The sequence below is a fragment of the Babylonia areolata genome, chromosome 7 (assembly GCF_041734735.1).
Source record: "Babylonia areolata isolate BAREFJ2019XMU chromosome 7, ASM4173473v1, whole genome shotgun sequence".
Classification (NCBI taxonomy): domain Eukaryota; kingdom Metazoa; phylum Mollusca; class Gastropoda; order Neogastropoda; family Buccinidae; genus Babylonia; species Babylonia areolata.
Window position 1 is genome coordinate 12,897,739 of NC_134882.1, and position 25,242 is coordinate 12,922,980.

At 45.0% G+C, this 25,242-nt stretch overlaps 1 protein-coding gene across 8 annotated transcripts in view; it reads left to right on the forward strand.

The window, feature by feature from the left end:
- The window catches only part of LOC143283723 (uncharacterized), a 137,908-nt gene that overhangs the window by 59,855 nt on the left and 52,811 nt on the right, over positions 1-25,242 (forward strand). For 7 of the 8 annotated variants that reach the window (XM_076589997.1, XM_076589994.1, XM_076589998.1 and 4 more), the window contains one exon: positions 18,781-18,902. The exons of the other annotated variant lie outside the window; for it this stretch is intronic. In XM_076589997.1, the coding sequence (XP_076446112.1) occupies positions 18,781-18,902 (122 nt within the window). The remainder of the gene's footprint in view (positions 1-18,780; positions 18,903-25,242) is intronic. 8 annotated transcript variants of the gene reach the window in all.

Here is a 25,242-nt window from a genome sequence, read left to right on the forward strand (position 1 = left end):
CTTTTCCTCTTCAAATATATATTTTATATGTCTCTCACACATATCTATTTTTGTTCCTTCATCCGCGATAATTATTCTGTGTGTGTGTGTGTGTGTGTGTGTGTGTGTGTGTGTGTGTGTGTGTGTGTGTGTGTCCCTTTCTCTCTCGCCACCCCCCCCCCCTCTCTGTCTTTCTCACCCCTCTCTCTCTCTCTCTCTCCCCCCCTCTCTCATTACGAATGCAAGTAAGCGCACCTGTACTTGACACGGCTGTGAATGTATAGATATGGGAATAACCTCCCCCCCCCCTCCCCCTGTCTGTCTGTCCGTTTCTGTTTCTCTGTCTCTGTCTCTCTCTCTCTCTGTCTCTTTGTATGTCTCTTTGTCTTGTCTGTCTGCCTCTGCCTCTGTCTCTGTCTCTCTCTCCTTCTCCTTCTACCCCCGTCTCTACCCATACCTGTGAGCTCATCAGCCACGGAATGAAGTGTCAGTCGTCAGGCATGGATATTAATATTACATGTCCATTGTTGTCCCCCACTAGGAAAAAAAAAAAAAAAAGCCAGGTGTTTCCCCTCTTTCTGTTCGACAAAAAAAGAAGTATTGATCCATGGTAGACGTGTTGCGTGGTGTTTCCCTGAGTTGTTGGCAACTGTAGAGATATAAGGCACTGACTGAATGTGGAGTGATGAGGCACTGACTGACTGTGGAGTGATGAGGCACTGACTGATGTGGAGTGATGAGGCACTGACTGACTGTGGAGTGATGAGGCACTGACTGATGTGGAGTGATGAGGCACTGACTGTGGAGTGATGAGGCACTGACTGATGTGGAGTGATGAGGCACTGACTGTGGAGTGATGAGGCACTGACTGATGTGGAGTGATGAGGCACTGACTGACTGTGGAGTGATGAGGCACTGACTGTGGAGTGATGAGGCACTGACTGTGGAGTGATGAGGCACTGACTGACTGTGGAGTGGTGAGGCACTGACTGATGTGGAGTGATGAGGCACTGACTGTGGAGTGATGAGGCACTGACTGTGGAGTGGTGAGGCACTGACTGTGGGGTGGTGAGGTACTGAGTGATGAGGCACTGACTGATGTGGAGTGATGAGGCACTGACTGACTGTGGAGTGATGAGGCACTGACTGATGTGGAGTGATGAGGCACTGACTGATGTGGAGTGGTGAGGCACTGACTGACTGTGGAGTGATGAGGCACTGACTGATGTGGAGTGATGAGGCACTGACTGTGGAGTGGTGAGGCACTGACTGATGTGGAGTGGTGAGGCACTGACTGATGTGGAGTGATGAGGCACTGACTGATGTGGAGAGATGAGGCACTGACTGATGTGGAGAGATGAGGCACTGACTGACTGTGGAGTGGTGAGGCACTGACTGATGTGGAGAGATGAGGCACTGACTGATGTGGAGTGATGAGGCACTGACTGATGTGGAGAGATGAGGCACTGACTGATGTGGAGAGATGAGGCACTGACTGATGTGGAGAGATGAGGCACTGACTGACTGTGGAGTGGTGAGGCACTGACTGATGTGGAGAGATAAGGCACTGACTGATGTGGAGTGATGAGGCACTGACTGACTGTGGAGTGGTGAGGCACTGACTGATGTGGAGTGATGAGGCACTGACTGTGGAGTGGTGAGGCACTGACTGACTGTGGAGTGGTGAGGCACTGACTGAGGAGCGATGAGGCACTGACTGAGTGGAGGCACTGACTGTGGAGCGATGAGGCACTGACTGTGAGTGGAGGCACTGAGTGACTGTGAAGAGAGAGAGAGAGAGAAGGGTAGTGAGGGTGGAGCGAAAGACACATACACACGCATGGCGAAGCAGGAGAGAGAGAGAGAGAGAGAGAGAGAGAGAGAGAGACACAGAGACAGAGACAGAGACAGAGAGAACAAAGACAAACAGACGAACACAACTGTAAGCACTTTTCCCTCTCCTTATCTCACCCACCCCCTCCCACACACACACACACTCACACAAAACAGTCCACCATTGTTCCTCTAGTCACGACCACGAACAGTTAAGTCAAGTCAATGAAACGACCATTTGTAAACAGTTTCCAGCCGCACGATTTTGGGAGCAGGAAATCTATGGACAGCTCAGCAGATCCAGAACACACACACACACACACACACACAACAAGAGAGGCAAGGCCTTCAAGACTCACTTGTGATACACTTTAAAAAAAAAAACCCAAACTTTTTATGTATTGAGTATAATTTCAAAATGTAATGTTTAAGACGAGAAAGATCAGTTTAAAGCAAATTAAGTCCCCTAGCATTAATTACGGAGTAATTTCCCTTTTTTACAAACTGCACCAAAACGTTTGCAGAATAAATAAAACTTCCATGCTTAGCAAAAGAAGTTCCTGTTTGAACAACAACAAAAAAAGATAATAATGACTGCTCTTGTTGTTGGGTCAGAATATCAGATCAAAGTGCCAAGTTTAGAGAATACAAAAAATATAAATATAACAGTAAATGCGTTTTGCAAAGGCTTCATTTTTTAAATATTTTTTTGTGCTCATCCCAGAGGTGCAATATTGTTTTAAACAAGATGACTGGAAAGAACTGAATTTTTCCTATTTTTATGTCTAATTTGGTGTGAACTGACAAAGTATTTGCAGAGAAAAATAATGTCAATGTTAAAGTTTACCGCGGACACACAGACACACACACACACACAGACAACCGAACACCGGGTTAAAAACATAGACTCACTTTGTTTGCACAAGTGAGTCAAAAAAAACTGTTCAGTATACAGTCTTCGTGTCGGACCCTCAACATGTATATATTATTTCCTGTGGAGCCTGTCACACGAGTTGTGAGGAAGGACAGAACGGGAACACAACAGTGTTATCATAAATCTGCAATAATAACCACCAGGCCTGCGTGCGCGGTATGATTATGATTGTGAAGTTTGGCACCCATTTTGTGTTTTGTCTGCACGTGTGAAGTTGGCGTGTGAATTGATTTGCGAGGGGGGGGAAGGGTCAGCGGGTGCTTTCGGATCGATTCAGTGCAGAATGTGTGTGTGTGTGTGTGTGTGTGTGTGTGTGTGTGTGTGTTTAAGTGAATAATTTTATGAGTGTGTGTGTGCGTTTGTGGGTGAATGTGCGTGCGCGCGTGTGTGAGTGAATGTGTGTGTGTGTGTGTGTGTGTGTGTGTGTGTGTGTGTGTGTGTGTGTGTGTGCTTGCTTGCTTGCTTGCTTGCATTAATCATCCTCTCCACTTTTTCCCCTCCCTCTTTAATCTTTTCTCGCAATGAATTACCTTGAAAGAAATCAAAAGAGTTATTGTGAATGAATGAGAGTGAGTGCATACGTGCGCGCGAACACACTTTGTGCGTGCGTGCGTGTATGTGTGTGTGTGTGTGTGTGTGTGTGTGTACGTACATGTGTGGGTACGTGCGAGCAAGCACTCGCTGTGAGTGCGCATGTGTTCATGCGTGGAGGAGCAAATGAAGTCCTTTTTTATTTTTATATATAGCAAACAGGGTGCACAGGAAAATAAATTGCCGCAAAATTAAATTCCAAGGCTGCTGTCACATTCTATCGTAACGTTAGACAGAAACAGAAACAGTTCAGGAAACTGCGGCACAAACTGCGCGGGTTTTTTTTTTTTTTTTTTTTTTTTTTTCTCTCTCTCGACACTGCGGGACCCGACGATGTTGGGAGGAATAGGAATTCTGTTTGGTGTTCCGCCACACATACACTGGTGATTGTAGACATTTAGTTAAAAGTATTGATTCCCACGTTTGAATGTTATCGTTTAAAGGTAAATAGACAGGTAGGAGAGGAGGGCGCGGAAGATCGTATGGTTAGTTGGGGGGACGGGGGTGGGGGTGGGGGGTGCAGGGGCGGGGGGGGGGGGGGGGGGAGGGGACGTAAGTCTCATTGTATAAGATGTTCTTGTTGTCCTGTTCATGTATAACTGTGTTGTATTATGACATGTTCCAAATGAAATACCATTTAATTAAACGAAAACGTGAATCTAAGCGGCTTTTTTTTTTTTTTTTTTTTAACGTGCTCTTTTTGTCCAAGAGGGGGAAGGGTGCTGGGGTGGGGGGTTGGGGAGAGGGGGAGTGGGGTGTGTGTGTGTGTGGGGGGGGGAAAGTTTATATATATATATATATATATATATCCCTCAAAAACGGAAGAGAGAGAAAGTGACGGTACTTTTCAACACAGTATGGATACCCCCCGCCTCAACAAAAAAAAAAAAAAATAAAAGAAGAGAAAAGGAAAAAAAAAAAAAAAAAAAAAAAAGGAAACAAGGAAAGAAAATCACCACTGTAACCGACTAATCACCATGATACACACAACGCTCAATCTTCAGTCCAATCGGTCCACCCCCTCACATACCTCTACACTTCACTCCCTCTTCCTCAGTAACACTTCGCCCCCCCCCCCCCACCCCCCAAATGCCTCTCCCCACCCCATCACCCCTCTGCCACCCCCGCACACCTCCCAGTGCCCTTCTAACCTGTTGAAATTGACCACTCCCTGGACCAGTGGACTTCAGAATAGCTGTGGTCAGTGTTACTTACTTACAGGTGTAGGTCAGCTCTCCCATTAACACGTCTCGACCTCACTGCTGTTGGAACTGACCGATCCTCACAGGTCATGGACACACACAGATCTTCGAGTGGTCAGTCTGGGTGGTGTCTCAGAGCCCTACGCCGCCACAATGTTTGTGGAGAAGCTGTTGAAAGTGACCAGTCCTTAATGCATCGGCGTGACCAGTCCCTGCAGTATCGAAGTGACCAGTCCCTAAAATGACGGTGTGACCACTCCCTGAAGTATTGGAATGACCAGTCCTTAATGTGCATTCCCTTTGTCGCGGACAGCCAGCAACATTATTTTATTTATTCATTTATTATTATTATTATTAGTAGTAGTAGTAGTAGTAGTAGTAGGCCTCCTTCGGTCATGGCTGACCATGGATAGAGTATATCCGACGTAATGTCTAATTCGGCTGTCTGCTTGGACCAAGCAGCGTCGCCTGTGACTGTAGAGACCGATGCGAGAGAGACAGTCTCTGTCGCAGCGATCACATGTGTAAGCTGATATTACTATTATTATTATTATGTTGATTAAAAATTTATCCTTATCCTTTTCTTTTTTTTCCCGGGGGTTGCCCCATCATCCACATTGTTCAATGGCACTGCTCAAACGCCATGCCTCATCCGTGTTCGTCTGTCACAGTCCCAGCGTCGACCGCCCACAGGGAACCATCAGTGTTAGGTCGCTAGGAAGCCACACACCAGAGGAGACCCTGCCCCGCTGCTGAGTCACTTCGATGGCGTTCAGTCGTGCCTGTTCTGATTTAACATACTTTTATACACCACCTTCTAACCCCCTTTCTTGACAGGTGGTGTCCGTTGATACAAGAGTGAGGGCAAAGGATAGAAAAGGAGATATGGAAGGAAGGAAGGGAGGAAGGAAAGGAAGAAAGGATGGAAGAAACTTGATGGATAAATAAGCAGCCAAGCAGATCGGCAGGTTGCTGGGTGTATGGTCTTACTGGTAGGAAGAAGATTCGCAGATTGGTAAGTTGAAAGGTAGCTAGCTAGACAGGTTGGTTGGTAGGTATGTAGGAAGGAACATAGACTGTAGGTATAGAGGGGCTGGTTGACTGGCAGGAGGGCAGGTAAGGTAGACTTTGAGTGAAAGCGCCGTGGCACAATAGGTAAGGCGTCGGACTAATGAAGTAGTGGTCAGGGTTCGATTCCCCTCGTTTCGGCCTGATGCACTGTCCTCGGGAAAGGCAGTGTACTCCAGTCTTTTTCACTTCACCCAGGTGTCAATGGGCAGCTGACTCTTGGTCAGGGAGGGTTGATTAAAACGGCGGAAGGAGAGGAACTGGGCCCCGCCTGCCAAGCCGAGCTCCAGACGGTGGATGTGAATTTACTGCCTTGGTGACCTTAAACTTTTTAGGTAGGTTGACAGATGAATAGGCTGGTAGGGAAGGATAGGTAGCAGATAGATAGATAGATAGATAGATAGAGAGAGAGAGAGAGAGAGAGAGAGAGAGAGAGAGAGCTTGGTATGAGGGAGATTGCAGTACGGTTTTATTTTTTTGAAAGGCTGTTGAATTGTTTATCCAGTGTGTGTGTGTGTGTGTGTGTGTGTGTGTGTGTGTGTGTGTGTGTGTGTGTGCGTGTGTGTGTGTGTGTGTGTGTGTGTGTGTGTGTGCGTGCGTGCGTGTGTGCGTGCGTGCGTGCGTGCGTGCGTGCGTGTGTGTGTGTGTGTGTGTGTGTGTGTGTGTGGCCATCATTCTCTTTTACAGACAATTGTGTGTGTGTGTGTGTGTGTGTGCGTGCGTGTGTGTGTGTGTGTGTGTGTGTGTGTGTGTGTGTGTGTGTGTGTGGCCATCATTCTCTTTTACAGACGATTGCGTTGGTTTAAGGCCTTTTCATTGCCTGCGCAAAGACGGCAACATTAGTTTATAACACCAGTGATATATTACCGACTTCTGATAACGCGATTTTCTCTCTGTCTGTCTCTCTGTCTCTGTATCTGTCTCTATCTCTTCCTCCCTGCCTCTCTTTCTTCCTCCTCACCTCTCTCCCTCTCTCTCTCTCTCTCTCTCTCTCTCAAACAAGCGCTCATAATGTGACCGAAAAAAGAAAGTATCATTAAAAAAAAAAAGTACCTGAAAACGAAGCTGATTTATGGACAATCCGCGAGCTTTGAACCCTGCAGTCAAGTATCCTGTCGGCCTTTCACTGACTTAAACTCTGGCTGCCATACCCCCCGTGGCTTGGGGTGTGTGTCGATTTTGGCGAATCTGCGGCTGTTGAAACGGAGAACCGTGTGAACAGAAATGATATCCCTTGGTTAGCGGATTTTTTTTTTTTTTTTCGTTTCTTTTCGTTTTGAGTCGTCGCTATGCGACAGCGTATATGTCTCGATGTTTTTAGAATATTGGGTTTGGGGAATGTCTTTGAAAGAAAAGGGTGATCTTTCTTCCTGTCTTTTTCTCTCTAATTATTGACCAGTGTTGCAAAGTACCCGTATTTCAAGGCCCTGTTTCACTCATACGATGATGTATTTAACAGCCTCCTTAAAAAAAAAAAAAAAAAAACCCTGTCTCGCGTGAATACCCCATATCATTGTTGATGACGGCATTCCCAGCAAAGACCACCCTAACTATTGACCAGTATTGCAAGTGCCTGAAATTCAAGGCCCTGGTCCACTCAGTCAGTCTAATATCAGTCTAATATTCAGTCTGATATCATCATCTTAGATGAACAGACTATAAACGAATAAACGAACGTCAACTCAAAAGATGATGCACATATGACGACAGGCTCCTGGTCCCGCCTCCTCACAAAATCCCAGTCTCATGTGAATACCTGATATCATTGTTGATGGTATTGCTAGAGTCATCATCGGTGGTCACAGAAAAATCACATTTGAATGATATCATTTAACTCACTCAGTACGGCCAGTCCTCTCTTCTCCTCTACCTCGGATGTCCAGTGGGTGTCTGAATGACTCAACCTTTAGTTTCCGTCGTCAGAATTGTGGTATTCTTTGTCAACATTCACCTCTTCAGTATAAGAGCCTTCCGCTTGCAATATTTTGATGATGGTAATTGGGGTGAAACGCTGTTAGCGTCGTCTCTTTCGCCGTTCGTATGGAGAGAGTTAAAAGGTAGGAGAAGGGGAGGGTGGGGGGTGGGGGGGGCATGGGATTTGGGGGGGGGGGTGAATGGTGAGCTGGGGGAACCGGGTAGATGGAGGGCGGAATCAAAGATGAATGCTTGAAATAAATATTTAAACACAGTTAAAGAACATTACTCAATGGACGTCGTAAAAGATAATTCGTTAATTTAACTAGAGAAACAACTGATAATGAATGTCCCAGTGCCAGTCTTGAGTGAACGTTTCAATGTCTGTAAACGCACGGGGTCTGATTTGCATCAGCTGTCTGCTGGTATGACCTGGCGGTAAAGTCCTATCATTAGTATGGGAGGGATGAAAGGGGAATGAGTTGATACATACAGGTAATACAATAAGTCCTATCATCAGTATGGGAGGGATGAAAGGGGAATGAGTTGATACATACAGGTAATACAATAAGTCCTATCATCAGTATGGGAGGGATGAAAGGGGAATGAGTTGATACATACAGGTAATACAATAAGTCCTATCATCAGTATGGGAGGGATGAAAGGAGAATGCGTTGATACATACAGGTAATACAATAAGTCCTATCATCAGTATGGGAGGGATGAAAGGGGAATGAGTTGATACATACAGGTAATACAATAAGTCCTATCATTAGTATGGGAGGGATGAAAGGGGAATGAGTTGATACATACAGGTAATACAATAAGTCCTATCATCAGTATGGGAGGGATGAAAGGGGGATGAGTTGATACATACAGGTAATACAATAAGTCCTATCATCAGTATGGGAGGGATGAAAGGGGGATGAGTTGATACATACAGGTAATACAATAAGTCCTATCATCAGTATGGGAGGGATGAAAGGGGAATGAGTTGATACATACAGGTAATACAATGTCCTATCATCAGTATGGGAGGGATGAAAGGGGGATGAGTTGATACATACAGGTAATACAATAAGTCCTATCATCAGTATGGGAGGGATGAAAGAGGAATGAGTTGATACATACAGGTAATACAGTAAGTCCTATCATCAGTATGGGAGGGATGAAAGGGGGATGAGTTGATACATACAGGTAATACAATAAGTCCTATCATCAGTATGGGAGGGATGAAAGGGGAATGAGTTGATACATACAGGTAATACAATAAGTCCTATCATCAGTATGGGAGGGATGAAAGGGGAATGAGTTGATACATACAGGTAATACAATAAGTCCTATCATTAGTATGGGAGGGATGAAAGGGGAATGAGTTGATACATACAGGTAATACAATAAGTCCTATCATCAGTATGGGAGAGATGAAAGGGGAATGAGTTGATACATACAGGTAATACAATAAGTCCTATCATCAGTATGGGAGAGATGAAAGGAGAATGAGTTGATACATACAGGTAATACAATAAGTCCTATCATCAGTATGGGAGAGATGAAAGGAGAATGAGTTGATACATACAGGTAATACAATAAGTCCTATCATCAGTATGGGAGGGATGAAAGGGGAATGAGTTGATACATACAGGTAATACAATAAGTCCTATCATCAGTATGGGAGAGATGAAAGGAGAATGAGTTGATACATACAGGTAATACAATAAGTCCTATCATTAGTATGGGAGGGATGAAAAGGGAATGAGTTGATACATACAGGTAATACAATAAGTCCTATCATCAGTATGGGAGGGATGAAAGGGGAATGAGTTGATACATACAGGTAATACAATAAGTCCTATCATTAGTATGGGAGGGATGAAAGGGGAATGAGTTGATACATACAGGTAATACAATAAGTCCTATCATTAGTATGGGAGGGATGAAAGGGGGATGAGTTGATACATACAGGTAATACAATAAGTCCTATCATCAGTATGGGAGGGATGAAAGGGGAATGAGTTGATACATACAGGTAATACAATAAGTCCTATCATCAGTATGGGAGGGATGAAAGGGGAATGAGTTGATACATACAGGTAATACAATAAGTCCTATCATTAGTATGGGAGGGATGAAAGGGGAATGAGTTGATACATACAGGTAATACAGTAAGTCCTATCATTAGTATGGGAGGGATGAAAGGGGAATGAGTTGATACATACAGGTAATACAATAAGTCCTATCATTAGTATGGGAGGGATGAAAGGGGAATGAGTTGATACATACAGGTAATACAATAAGTCCTATCATTAGTATGGGAGGGATGAAAGGGGGATGAGTTGATACATACAGGTAATACAATAAGTCCTATCATCAGTATGGGAGGGATGAAAGGGGAATGAGTTGATACATACAGGTAATACAATAAGTCCTATCATTAGTATGGGAGGGATGAAAGGGGAATGAGTTGATACATACAGGTAATACAATGTCACTGTCTATTTGCTCAGACGCTGCATGGGGAACACCCCCCAAAGTGATTCGACAGCACTGCGAGGTCATCTCCGTTGAGTAACCTCGTGGCGTTCCCGCACTGATTTCGTTTTGTGTGAAGACATTTTAGAGCTAAGACGGTGTCATGATAAACTTGAGCGGAGTGAGAGCTCGGTTCTTAAATAGAAAAAAGAGTGAAGTATGAAAGGGGTACAGACGATTTAGGTCTATTCATGATATCGACGACAAACTCCTTTCTATACAAGACACGGACAAAGATATGAACTAACAATCAGAGACCCGTGAATTCCAACCGTACCCTTATATTGTGCGCACGTGCACTCTCTATCTCTCTCTCTCTCTCACTCTCTCTCTCTCACACACACACACACAGCAATAACAGCACCGACCCTTTTTCAAGCACCAGCTCAGTGTATATCCACTCTGGCCAGGGGAAGATAGAGCCTGTAATTGTATGAAAATAAACGCTATTAGCTCCACAGCACACCCCATTTCTCAATTTCTCCTTGGGGGTGTATAAAAAAAGGTAGGCAGTCGGACTTTACAGTTTCTTTATTGCAGTAAGCCCAGCTCTCCCCCCCAGCGTACGCCAGCCCTCCCTTCAGTGTTTCGCCCTCCGTTTCCTTTCTTTGTGGCTGACGTGTGTGACACTAAGCCGCGGATCCGAGGGGCCGATCATGAGGGGCCACAAGCCGCTAAAGAGAGATTTGTCAGCTGTTTACCATGGGGCCAGCACAGGGTCAGAGTATGGACGTTAGTGCGGGGCAGGGGCTAGGGACAGAAACCGGGTACATTATTATATGTATGTATGTATGTAAAATAGTCAGCGGTGTCGGACTATGAACATCAGGCCTAGCAGTGGAGGAGGGTACAGCTGCTGTCCCGATTGTCTGGGCTTGACTTTCGATTTAGAGTGGAGAGTGTCTTGACCCAAGTTACACCCTCCACTCTCGCGTCCAAGAGGGTCTTATTAACTAAGGACTGTCGGCGTTGGGTACATGAGGGTGGTATGAAATGTTGTGGTGTTGTACCGGTGGGTTGGATAAAAATGGGCGGGGGTGAGGGGGGGGGGTGAGATAGCGAACTCCAAGAAAGTAGTACGTCCCTGAGCTAAGAAAAAAGAAATAAGGTAAAAAACAAAACAAAAAACAACAACAGCAAAAAACAACAAAACAAACAAACAAAAACAAAACAAAAACAACAACAACAAACAAACAAAAACAAACAAAACAAAACAAAAAACAAACAAACAAAAAAACCAACAAAAAAAACCCCAAAAAACAAAAAACCAGCGCCCCTCTACACCCTTCTCCTTTCATCTACAGGTAGATGTTCTCTCACCAACAGCCCACCCTCATCCCCCCCACACCCTCCCTCATCCCCCCCACACCCTCCCTCATCCCCCCCACACCCCACACCCTCCCTCATCCCCCCACACCCTCCCTCATCCCCCCCCACACCCCACACCCTCCCCATCCCCCCCACACCCTCCACACCCTCCCTCATCCCCCCCACACCCTCCCTCATCCCCCCCACACCCTCCCCACACACAGCACATCGGCAGCACAGTCCTGTCAGAACCTCCACCCCCCTCCCCCCACCCCCCGTACCCCCTACAAAACAACTACTTACACGCTTAATAAAAAGTTAGACCACTTTTCTACAGTTTTCGTTTAAGTAAAAATGTGGTCCTTAACCGTTTCCGAAGTCTGTACTCAGTGTCGAACTATAAGCTTCAACATAGTAGAAAAGACTGGCTCCCTCGAACGTTTTATCTCCTCTGTGTGTCCATGTCTTTGTCTGCCTGTCTCTTTCTCCGCCACATACCTTTCACACACCTCCAACATTGTGTCGTTTGGGTTTTTTTTGGGTTTTTGTTTTTTTTGGTTTTTTTCGCTTTCTTTGTTCTCCCTCTTACTATCCACACCCTTCAAATTTATTACACCAGTGACGAACGAAAAACAACAACAAAAAAACCCAACAAAAACAGCAACAACAAACACTCTCACTTTCAGACTTGACCCGGAAGTCCAGACGTCTTTCATTTCTCATTCAGTCCTGCGCGGGCAGACAGGCTATAAATAGAGCAGACTGAGGTCTTCTTCACCAGGGACCAACGCTTCGACCACACCACCCTTCACAGAAAAGACCACAGAGCCACGATCAACTTGACCTGAAGGGCGGATCGCCAGTGGGTCGTTAAACTGACCACCACAGTGTTCTTTACAGCAGATGGGGCACGTTACACCCCCAACCATTTAACCAAAGAATCTTCTCGAGAACTGACCGAAAAAAAACCCAAAAAACAGTTGGTCTCATGTTTCGTTGAGAGTGACCATGGTCCGTCAGTATCGGTTCACTTCAAGGGGGCAGCTTGGGTTTTGGGGAAGGGTTCGTTTTGTCTTGATGTAGAGGGTTGACGATACAAACGGGGTCCTTGAAGATGACACTCACGTCAGCAGTTGATGGCTGTGTTAGTGCGTGTTTTACGTTTCTGATTGGCTCGGATGGTAATTGTATATACGTATTTGCGTTTCTGATTGGCTCGGGTGGTAATTGTGTCTATACGTGTTTACGTTTCTGATTGGCTCGGGTGGTAATTGTGTCTATACGTATTTACGTTTCTGATTGGCTCGGGTGGTAGTTGTGTCTATACGTGTTTACCTTTCTGATTGGCTCAGATGGTAATTGTCTGTCTGTCTCTCTGTGTCTGTATGCCCTTGTCTATATTGTTGAAGATGTTGATCAGCTTTTTAATAATTATGATAAAACAGTTTAGGAGAACCATGACATGTAAATAGCTGTCAAGAAAACTTTCGCCAAGTAGATGAATGCCAAGCTATTGCGTGTAATATTTTAACTATAAATGTACTCCGTGGTAAACTGATAAAAAAACACAAAAACAAAACAAACAAACTGTGCAGCGCTCCAGTCAAAAGCACACACGAGGCAATCTTTGGTGGAGGGCGTCGCACGTTTCGCTTGCTGAAGGGAGGGAGGGAGATACGTACAGTTATGACATAGCTGCTCACAGGTTCTGTTCTCTCTGTCTGTCTCTCTCTGTCTCTCTCTGTCATTGTGTCGCTTGCTTTTCAGTGTGGCCAGACGTGTGTATGATGGGAAACAGGTGATCGAAATCGTGGAAGTCCTGTTGTGGGACCCGGTGTAAGGATCTGTGGTTCGTGTGCACACCCTGTGGTTCGTGTGCACTCCCTGTGGTTCGTGTGCACTCCCTGTGACGTGAAACGTTTTTGTTTCTTTGTTGGAGTGGTCATTAAACACCCGTCCCCGACTGTGTCCCTTCGTGGGCAAAGTTCTGATGTACTGCTGGTGTGGTGCGGTTTTCTTTCGTCTGAGAAGAAGGGGCATCTTTCCGTCTGACTATGCGTGACAGTAAATGATAATGTAATTTAGATTTAATTGAAATTAATCTTTTTCTGGTTATTATTTTTTTGGTTGTTTTTTTTTGGTGCTGGGTGTGGAATGTTGCACCTCAAAGTGGGACCTAAAAGCACTCGCATTTATCATTAAACAAATGGTATACACACGCCTGTTTATGTTATTCAGTAGAAATGAAAAAAGAAGAAAAAAAAAGACAGGAACGTAGGAGTTAGGAGATCAAGCTTTAAGTAACAAACGAAGCTTTTCTTTTATCCACACTCAGCTACGTCTGTTAATGAATTACAGAAAGTAGGCAGCTGGTTACGATTCAGAAGTAACGTTACACTGCCCCACTAACTGCCTTTGTGACTGGAGCAGGCTTTGGGCAGTTACGTCAGACTGTGTCATGGACACTGACCACAGTTGAACCGTAAAACAATAATACTTCACGAGTAGGCAGCGCCACACACACACACACACACACTCACAGCGGAGGGAGGGTGTTCGCGTCCCCAGAGCTGCAGGGCCAGACAAACTTCCCCAGATAATAACAACCCAGCGAGAATGGCCGGCATCGATAGTTTTTGATGGCGGTGGTGGAAGTGAGCGGTATTGCCGAACCGTGTTTTATCGACGACCCGCTGGGCGGTAAGGGAGCTAAGCGGTGCCTGATCTCCCTTGGCCGGCCATTTGTTTTTTTACGCTCGGGAATTCTGTCCCGTCGTCGCTTCCTGATTGGCTCGCGTGGTTTCCGCGGGTTGTGCTCAGTTTGGCGTCATTGAGTAGGGTCCATTTCCTCGCCGGGATCTGTAGACGTTGGTCATTCAGCTTATTCATGAGGTAGAGGTGTTTCTTCGGCTTCGGGGAACTACACGTCTCAAAGTTCACCATAGTAAGGTGTTTATGTGTGGCCGTTTTAAAAAATACACTTTTTCGTCACCCTTCCATTTCAGCAGCCACACCCAGTTTTCTGAAACAGGGATGCAAGCAGAGTATAACAGTTAATTTAGATTCACCCACAGAATCATTTTATGGACTTGGGATTTTTAACTCACCTGTTTTAATTTTATGCTTGCTTGTGCACACCAAAAGAGTTCAGACTCTGCCAGGCTGTCACGTGCGTTGACCTGATGGATCAGAAAAAAAAGTCCCCAGTCCCCGTTTCCCCAAGGGTGTGGAAAGAATGAAGGTGTTGAGTGTGAGAAGGGTAGATGATACTGTGTTCAGCAAGATGGGAGAAGAGAAGTTGAGAGAGAGAGAGAGAGAGAGGAAGAGAAGAAGAGCAAGAATTCCCAGTGCTTGTGGCATACTACAGTCCTGACAACGTGGTTTCTTCATGGCGGTGTATATCTGACACATTCTTTGTTACCGTAAAAAAACCCCTCAATATTGCCGATTTTCCAACCTTTGGGTGTGTCTGACATGCATGCAGGAAGATGGCATAATATACCAGTGCAGGCAGGAGCCTGATCTTGTGTTTCATGGAGATGTCGTTGTCCTTCCAAGCAGGTTTTAGTTTGGATTGTGCTGATGTTGTCCATGTTACCACCGTGAGGATTTTACGTTTCACCACTACCACCACCACCACCACCACTACCACCACCACTACCTCCACTACCACCACCACTACCTCCACTACCACCAACACCAGCAATATCAATGACAATGATAATAATGATGATACGTGCTGATGTTGCCTATGTTACCACCGTGAGGATTTTACGTTTCACCACTACCACCAACACCACCAACACCACCACCACCACTACCTCCACTACCACCAACACCAGCAATATCAATGACAATGATAATGATGATGATACGTGCTGATGTTGCCTATGTTACCACCGTGAGGATTTTACGTTTCACCACTACCACCAACACCACCACCTCCACTACCACCACCACTACCTCCACTACCACCAACACCAGCAATACCAATGACAATGATAATGATGATGATACGTGCTGATGTTGCCTATGTTACCACCATGAGGATTTTTCATTTAACCACCACCACTACTACCACCAACACCACCAACACCACCACTACCTCCACTACCACCAACACCAGCAATATCAATGACAATGATAATGATGATGATACGTGCTGATGTTGCCTATGTTACCACCATGAGGATTTTTCATTTAACCACCACCACTACTACCACCAACACCACCAACACCAGCAATATCAATAACAATGATAATACTGATGATAAGTGCAGATGTTTTATGTTACCACCGTGAGGATTTTACATTTCACCACCACCACCACCACCACTACTACCACCAACACCAGCAATATCAATAACAATGATAATAATGATGATAAGTGCTGATGTTGTCCATGTTACCCTTGAGAGGATTTTACATTTAACGACGACCACCGCCGCCACCAGCACCAGCACCACCAATAACAGTAATAATAATGACGACGATGATGATGATTAGCGATAACATATCCACATTGTGTAAAATGACGGATCGTTTCAGAGTTTCAGAGTCGACAATGACTGGCTGAACCAGACAGCTGTGGCTGACGGTCTGTTGACGAAGAGAGACGAAGTTCATAAAGGCTGTAAATACCTAAAGTTTGATCGGTCAGAAACCCCAGTATTTATTTAAAAACAAACAAACAGAAACTGTCAGCGATGCACCCACATTAGAACAAGAGAATATGTCAGTAATACACCAACAGAACAGCAGAATGTATCACCAATACACCAACAGAACAACAGAATGTATCACCAATACACCCGCCCACAATTGGACAACACCCAGTCAAGACGTGACCCAGGTGAAAACCTTGGCACTTTGTATTGGGGGATTAAAAAACGCTTTGGCCTCGCAGTGTTGTAGTGTCAAGTTGCATTCACACGAACATCACTTTGAGGATTACAACAGACGGTTCGCTGCGCCAGAGGTGGTCGCGGTTTAACGATACTATGGAGTCCTTTGGGAAGGGTAGGCCGTGGGTATGGGTGTGTGTGTTGGGGAGGGGGGTTGGCGGTGGGGGGCACTGGCGGGGACGGGAGTGTGTGTCGGGGGGAAGGGGGTGGGGGGGCAGGGAGATCGATCGGTGAAACGCTAATAGCCTAACTGTCCCACTGGTGATATCGCTGTCGTCATTATCGACTTGGTTGCGCCACATGGAGGGACCCTCTCCCTGTCAGAGGTACCACCACCACCACAGCACAGCACAGCACAGCCGTTCTTGAGCACAAACGAATGTTGATTGGAGTTAAGCTTGTGGCTTTGGAGCAGGGGTAGCAAGGTAGTCATAGCTCGGCATGAGAAAGGCTTGTTTGTAATTTACACGCTTGGGTATCGGTAAGAGTTGGGTGTGTGTGTCGTCGGAAGAAAACGTTACTTTCGGGCCCTGGCTTGTCCTGTCGACCTGGGGTCATGTATCGGGTGTTTTGCCTCAGCTTTTCTTCTTCTTCTCCCGCCAGTGTGTGGTACCTCATTTCTTGAATGATCACCAGGGCTCAGTTGAGATGATGTGTCGCAATAATTCATCACATTACATACATGCAAGTATCTTCTCGGCTGGATATATTGGGTTCTTTTAAATACGTGTCCGTCAGTGTATTTTCAGCTGTATATCGTATCAGTACTAAAGGATCTTGAAGCTTGTTGGGTGTGTCAGAATACATTCAGCACGGGTTTATGAGACTGCACGTATGAAACGTCAGCGCAAGTGATGTTTTTTTTAATTTTATCTTATTTTATTTCAAATTATATTTTCATACGTGTCAGGCTGTTTTATTTTGTGAAATGCGAACAGCGGCTGCTTCTTTATTTTTCTTTGTTCAATCAATATCCTAAGTTTTCAATCAAGTGGTTTATCACCTGAAGCTGTTTAAAAGTCGAGCATTTTGGACAGTATAGTTTTTACGATATTATTTTTGGGGGTTAAAAAAAAAAGAGCCAGACTTCGTCATCCTGTCATTTTTGTTTTCAGTCAGCGGCCATTTCCAGGGATTGTTGTATGCGAACTCGCCCATCTCTGACCATAAAACACCATTTCAGCAACCTGATTTTATCCCCCAGGCTTGTGCAATGCGTCAGTCATCAGTATCTTACAGCTTTGACTGATCGGTGTAAAAAAGATGTGAAGACACACCTTTGTTTTAAAGCAAACTAATTTTCACAGCATGAAATGCGTGGAAACACGCTGTCGCCAGACTTTGTAGTTCAGGACATACAGTCGGACATCTGTTTCTCAACACTGGTGGATGGCCGTATTTCATTGTAGACAGCTATAATTCAGCACAACATCGTTGACTCAAAACGGCCTCGTTTCAGAACTGTTGTCAGACGGCCAGATTTCTGTCAGTGTGGTGGGAGGACGTCAACATCAATGAACCAGACGGGCATATCTCATGCACTTTATTTCTGACGCCCTCGTAAGACTGCCGTCATAGCTCTGCAGTCTGGAGGAAGGAAGGAAGGAAGGACGTAACACTGTCGTAACCAGCAGTCTCCATTAGACAAACCTTCTTCAGACAGGCAACCCCGAGTTGGGCTTTGACTTGAAATTAACACGGCCTTGACCCCAATCACGGCCTTGACCTCAACACAACATTGACCCCCATCACGGCCTTGATTCAGCACGGCCTTGACCCCCGTCACGGAATTGACCCCAACCTTGACCTTAACGACCTTGACTCTAATACGGCCTTGACCCCATAATGGCCTTGGCCGTCCCGGAGCGGCTGGCGGACTCGCGGCCCCGCTCCATGTCCAAGCTGGCGGAGAGCCCCGCGCCCCAGGCTCGGATCGGGGGCCGGATGGTGACGCCCACCAAGCCCATGTCCGCCGACCTCTCTTCCTCCGCTGCCGTCTCCGCCTCGGCCTCGGCCTCCAAGTCCCCGGCTCGCCGCTCCGCCTCCCGCGTCAAGAAGAAGGAGGCCTTCGTGGACCCCAACGTCAGCATGGCCCTGGCCGCCGCCCTCAAGGCCGAGATGGCCTTGGCCGAGTTCGACGCTCCCCCGGAGATCCTTCAAGAGCAGCTCATGGCGGGGGCGTCGGCGCCTGCTCAGCAGCACGGGCAGCAACCGGGTCCCGGGCATCATCATCATCTTCATTACGGCAGCCACGCTCCCCATCAACACTCCGACCCCTTCAACCCTCCCCCTCTTACCCCCTCCCGTCACCACCTTCCTCCACCTCCTCCTCCTCATCATCATCCCCAACCTCCTCTTCATCTGGCGCAGCCTCTCACTCCAGAGGACTTCCGGGCCCGTGCCGAAAAGGCCGCGGAGTTCGAGGTGGAGCACAACTGGATGCTGAAGGAGGAGGCTGACATGAAGGTGAAGAAGTTTGACCAGACGAAGCGTAAGCTGGCCATTTTCCTTCCAGATGACGACCCTCTGGAAGGCATCAGCAACCGCCTGGAGGAGGTGCAGGCCATGGTCAAGCCCAAGTGCGAGTTCTCCACCTTCCTGGAGGACCTCTCGGCCGAGCAGAGAGAGCGGGTTCTGGTGAGTCGTCAGCGTGTGAGTGTGGAAGTCTGTGAGGTTTGTAAGCAGCGTTTTTTGATTCTGAATACTGTAATAGATAAATGTATATTCTATTGCTAAACACACACACACACACACACACACACACACACACACACACACACACACACACACACACACACACACACACACACACATATATATTGTTTAACCATAGGATATACACATAATATTGCAAAAAGGCTGTACACTATTGCTGTTGCTTGATTCGGAATGTGTACATTCTGTTGCTTGGCTTACAATATGTGTATCTTTTCATCCTTGGTACAGTATCAAAAACTGTTTTGATTATTTTATACATAGGAATTTGTTACATTACAATGCACAACATATATATTATGTTGCTTTAACAGGGTTTATACACCCTGTCACATCAGACCCGGAAATAGCATGCTGTTGCTTTGCGCAGGATGAGATCTAAACGTTCAGTCTCAAAATGCAAATCTTATACAGTCTATTGCATATTTCAAGATGCATACATATGGCTGTTTATAAAAGATATCTACATTCTGATGCTCGGGGCAGAATGTTTGCAAAATATGTAAAGTGTTATTATTCAATATAAAATATATACAAATTATTGCTTAATACAGGATATAAGTATTGCATAATACAGTATACGCATTCCAGTGCGTTTATGCAGGATATATAAGTACAGAATTATATAGAGTTTCTTGCTCAAAACAAGATGGACGTATTGCTGAACACACACACACATCACACACACACACATAAACGTGGAGCATATTGCTTAACTCCGATTATGATTAAAAAAAAAATGCATTCCTAGCTTAAGATATTAATGAATATCTTAAGATTAAGATATTAATTTAACACAGTATGATTACATTCTATTCACTTACACAGGGTATCTATACTTGTGAATTCTACATAATTGTCTACCTTATCACTTAATCGTCGGTTAACGTATTGTAGTACTCGTGGGTTGTCTACTTTATCACTTAATTATCGGTTAACGTATTGTAGTACTCGTGGGTTGTCTACTTTATCACTTAATCGTCGGTTAACGTACTGTAGTACTCGTGGGTTGTCTACTTTATCACTTAATCGTCGGTTAACGTATTGTAGTACTCGTGGGTTGTCTACTTTATCACTTAATCGTCGCTTAACGTATTGTAGTACTCGTGGGTTTTTGTCTTGTGCATGAGACTATCTTACTGGTTCCTTTGCAAACCGTATCGTTTTGATTCGCCTTATGATTTAGGCTACGAAGCATGCTATTGTGCTACTTTTAGACAGGCGACATTATATTTACATATGTTCTTTCCACCGTTCTCAAACAGGACGTGTTTGTGTTGAGGATGAAGAATCGAAGAAAAGACTGCAAAAAAACATCACCAGGTTCTTTTCGACTCGTCCATTTGTGTGACTGTTGAAAAAAACAAAAACAAATCCAGGCAGCTTGTTTGATTAAGGCAGGGAGCGAAAGACAGTGCTCTGGTACACTTGGTAAACGACAGGTCCACAAAGGTAAAGACAGGAAAGAAAGAAGGGGAGGGAAGGGGAGGGGAAGGAAAGGGAGAAAAACAAAGGTTGATTGAAAGAAAAACAAGAGAGGCAAGGCCTTCAAGACTCACTTGTGATGAATTAAGTCCCCTAGCATTAATTACAGAGTAATTTCCCTTTTTCACTATCTGCACCAAAACGTTTGCAAAATAAATAAAAAATTCCATGCTTAGCAAAAGAAGTTCCTGTTTGAACAAAAAATGATAATAATGACTCCTCTTGTTGTTGTGTCAGAATAAGAGGTCAAAGTGCCAAGTTTAGAGAATACAAAAAATATAAATATAACAGTAAATGCAGTTTGCATATAATTAGGCTTCTTTTTTTCTTTTTTTTTTGTGCCCATCCCAGAGGTGCAATATTGTTTTAAACAACATGACTGGAAAGAACTGAATTTTTCCTATTTTTATGCCAAATTTGGTGTCAACTGACAAAGTATTTGCAGAGAAAATGTCAATGTTAAAGTTTACCACGGACACACAGACACACGGACACACACACACACACACACACACACACACACACAGCCGAACACATGGACTCACTTTGTTTACACAAGTGAGTCAAAAAAAAGGAAAGAGAAAGATGGGGGTGGGTGGTGGGCTGAGGGTTAGGGGGCGGTCAGTGTAAAAAGGGGAAGCAACAAAGGGAACCCAGAGATTTAGAACCCATCACAAACTAAGGGAAGAAAGAAAGAAAGAATTGGAGAGTTATGATCCGTCACAAACATAAAGCTTTAACCTTTGCACAAAGGGTAAATGAGTGCATGACTTTCCTGCAGTATACACGGAACACGATCTAACCCGTCAAGGACTGGGAGTGTAGTTCTTTGTCCAGCACGAACAAGGGCATTAATTTCATTGTGTTTCTGATCCAAAGAGCACTGTGCAACCCATATCGGGTATCCGTCGATCAGTTGGTCGTTTCCGTCAGTCGTTTTACCGTTAGAGAAATACACGTAATACACGTGTAAAGCGCACGTAAAAGAACCCACGGCAACAAAAGGGTTATTCCTGGCAAAATTCTGTAGAAAAATCCACTGCGATAGGAAAAACAAATAAAACTGCAGGCAGGAAAAAATACAAACAAAAAAAGAAAAGAAAAGAAAAATGGGTGGCGCTGTAGTGTAGCGACGCGCTCTCCCTGGAGATTGATAGCAGCCCGAATTTCACACAGAGAAATCTGTTGTGATAAAAAGAAATACAAAAATACAAAACACAAAATGGTTCACTTGGCAGAGTTTTCCTCTAAGGGACATGGCAAAAAGGTGCTGAATGTTTTTTGACTCACTTGTGTAAACAAAGTGAGTCTATGTTTTAACCCGGTGTTCGGTTGTGTGTGTGTGTGTGTGTGTGTCCGTGTGTCTGTGTCCGTGGTAAACTTTAACATTGACATTTTCTCTGCAAATACTTTGTCAGTTGACAACAAATTTGGCATAAAAATAGGAAAAATTCAGTTCTTTCCAGTCATGTTGTTTAAAAGAATATTGCACCTCTGGGATGGGCACAACAAAAATTTAAAAAATGAAGCCTAATCATATGCAGACTGCATTTACTGTTATATTTATATTTTTTGTATTCTCTAAACTTTGCACTTTGACCTGATATTCTGACACAACAACAAGAGGAGTCATTATTATCATTTTTTGTTCAAACAGGAACTTTTTTTGCTAAGCATGGAATTTTTATTTATTTTGCAAACGTTTTGATGCAGATAGTAAAGAAGGGAAGTTTCAGTTTCAGTTTCACTTTCTCAAGGAGGCGTCACTGCGTTCGGACAAATCCATACACGCCACACCACATCTGCTGAGCAGATGCCTGACCAGCAGCATAACCCAACGCGCTTAGTCAGGCCTTGAGTGCATGCTTACATATTTGTGTACCTATGAAAGTGGATTTCATTTTACGTAATTTCGCCAGAGGACAACACTCTCGTTGCCATGAGTTCTTTTTCAGTGCGCCAAGTGCGTGCTGCACACGGGACCTCGGTTTATCGTCTCATCCGAAAGACTAGACGCTCAGTTTGTTTTTCCAGTCAAACTTAGGAGAAAGGGCGAGAGCGGGATTCGAACCCACACCCTCACGGACTCTCTGTATTGGCAGCTGAGCGTCTTAACCATTCTGCCACCTTCCCCCTAAGTTACTCTGTAATTAATGCTAGGGGACTTAATTTATCACAAGTGAGTCTTGAAGGCCTTGCCTCTCTTGTTTTTAAAAAAAATTTTATTGCCCCCAAAATAAAAGTTGTATAAGCAGCCAATGTAATTAACATCACTCATAACCAGATGTGCTTTCTTGCACTTGCTCTTCGAATTTTGTTTTCAACGGAAATTTACAGCTATCGTTCGTAAAACACTGAATAACAAAATTGTCAGTTTTTGGCCTAAACATCTAATTTTTCAAACATGTTTTTTTTCAAACTGTTGTGTGTGTGTGTGTGTGTGTGTGTGCGTGTGTGTGTGTGTGTGTGTGTGTGTGTGTGTGTGTGTGTGCGTGTGTTTGTGTTTGTGTGCGTGTGTTTGTGTGTGTGTGTGTGTGTGTGTGTGTGTGTGTGTGTGTGTGTGAGAGAGAGAGAGAGAGAGAGAGAGAGAGAGAGAGAGAGATTACATTTTATTATAACGTGTTCAGCTTTATCTAATTTACTCTTTATTTCAGTGTTTGCACCTCTCGGACAATGAATTACTGTACCAGAGCAATTATATGAAACCGGGTCTCAAGTCTTTATTCTTGGGTCTTGAAACAAACACACCTGGGGATAAAGAGAGATAAATAGACAGATACAGGTAGATGGGTGGATGGATTGTCAGGCAGATAAAACAGTTCAGGCAGTGGATGGATTGTCAGGCAGATAAAACAGTTCAGGCAGTGGATGGATTGTCAGGCAGATAAAACAGTTCAGGCAGTGGATGGATTGTCAGGCAGATAAAACACTTCAGGCAGTTGACAGATGAATGAGCGAATAAACAGATGAATAGATAAAGGAATCAATTTTACCCAGCCCGGAAACAAACACAGGGATTGACTGACTGACTGGCTGACTGGCTGATTGATTGGCTGTCTGACTGGCTGATTGATTGGCTGTCTGATTGGCTGACTGGCTGATTGATTGGCTGACTGGCTGATTGATTGGCTGTCTGATTGGCTGACTGGCTGATTGATTGGCTGACTGGCTGATTGATTGACTGGCTGATTGATTGGCTGTCTGATTGGCTGACTGGCTGATTGATTGGCTGTCTGACTGGCTGATTGATTAGCTGACTGGCTGACTGGCTGATTGATTGGCTGGCTGACTGGCTGATTGATTGGCTGACTGGCTGACTGGCTGATTGATTGGCTGTCTGACTGGCTGTCTGACTAGCTGATTGATTGGCTGTCTGACTGGCTGATTGATTGGCTGTCTGACTGGCTGTCTGACTAGCTGATTGATTGGCTGTCTGACTGGCTGATTGATTGGCTGTCTGACTGACTGGCTGATTGATTGGCTGGCTGACTGGCTGGCTGATTGATTGGCTGTCTGACTGACTGGCTGATTGATTGGCTGTCTGACTGATTGGCTGTCTGACTGACTGATTGATTGGCTGTCTGACTGACTGGCTGATTGATTGGCTGTCTGACTGGCTGGCTGATTGATTGGCTGTCTGACTGGCTGGCTGACTGATTGGCTGTCTGACTGACTGACTGACTGATTGATTGGCTGTCTGACTGACTGACTGATTGGCTGGCTGACTGACTGACTGATTGGCTGACTGGCTGACTGGCTGATTGATTGGCTGTCTGACTGGCTGTCTGACTGGCTGATTGATTGGCTGGCTGACTGGCTGATTGATTGGCTGTCTGACTAGCTGATTGATTGGCTGTCTGACTAGCTGATTGATTGGCTGTCTGACTGGCTGATTGATTGGCTGTCTGACTAGCTGATTGATTGGCTGTCTGACTAGCTGATTGATTGGCTGTCTGACTAGCTGATTGATTGGCTGTCTGACTGGCTGATTGATTGGCTGTCTGACTGGCTGATTGATTGGCTGTCTGACTGGCTGATTGATTGGCTGTCTGGCTGGCTGATTGATTGGCTGTCTGACTGGCTGATTGATTGGCTGTCTGACTAGCTGATTGATTGGCTGTCTGACTAGCTGATTGATTGGCTGTCTGACTGGCTGATTGATTGGCTGTCTGACTAGCTGATTGATTGGCTGTCTGACTAGCTGATTGATTGGCTGTCTGACTGGCTGATTGATTGGCTGTCTGACTGACTGGCTGTCTGACTGGCTGATTGGCTGACTGACTGGCTGATTGATTGGCTGTCTGACTAGCTGGCTGGCTGACTGACTGGCTGATTGATTGGCTGTCTGACTGACTGGCTGACTGACTGGCTGGCTGGCTGACTGACTGGCTGATTGATTGGCTGTCTGACTGACTGGCTGACTGACTGGCTGGCTGGCTGACTGACCGTAAACCCTCGGCCCCATCATTATGTTTGTTTCCCTGGACAAGGCAACAAACTGTTCCGTGGTAGGGCGGCACACACACACACACACACACACACACACACACACACACACACACACAGAGAAAACTGAACACTGAAATGTTTAATATCATTAGCTGAAAAGCTCTGGTGACATAGTAGGTACTAATCAGAACAAAATGGTGATAAAATGGAACAGAAAGGAAAAAAGAAAAAGAAAACAAAGAAACAAAACCCAACCCCCCCAAAAAAAAACAACAACAAAAAACCCCAAATAAACAAACAAAAAACAGAATTGAAACAACACAAACTA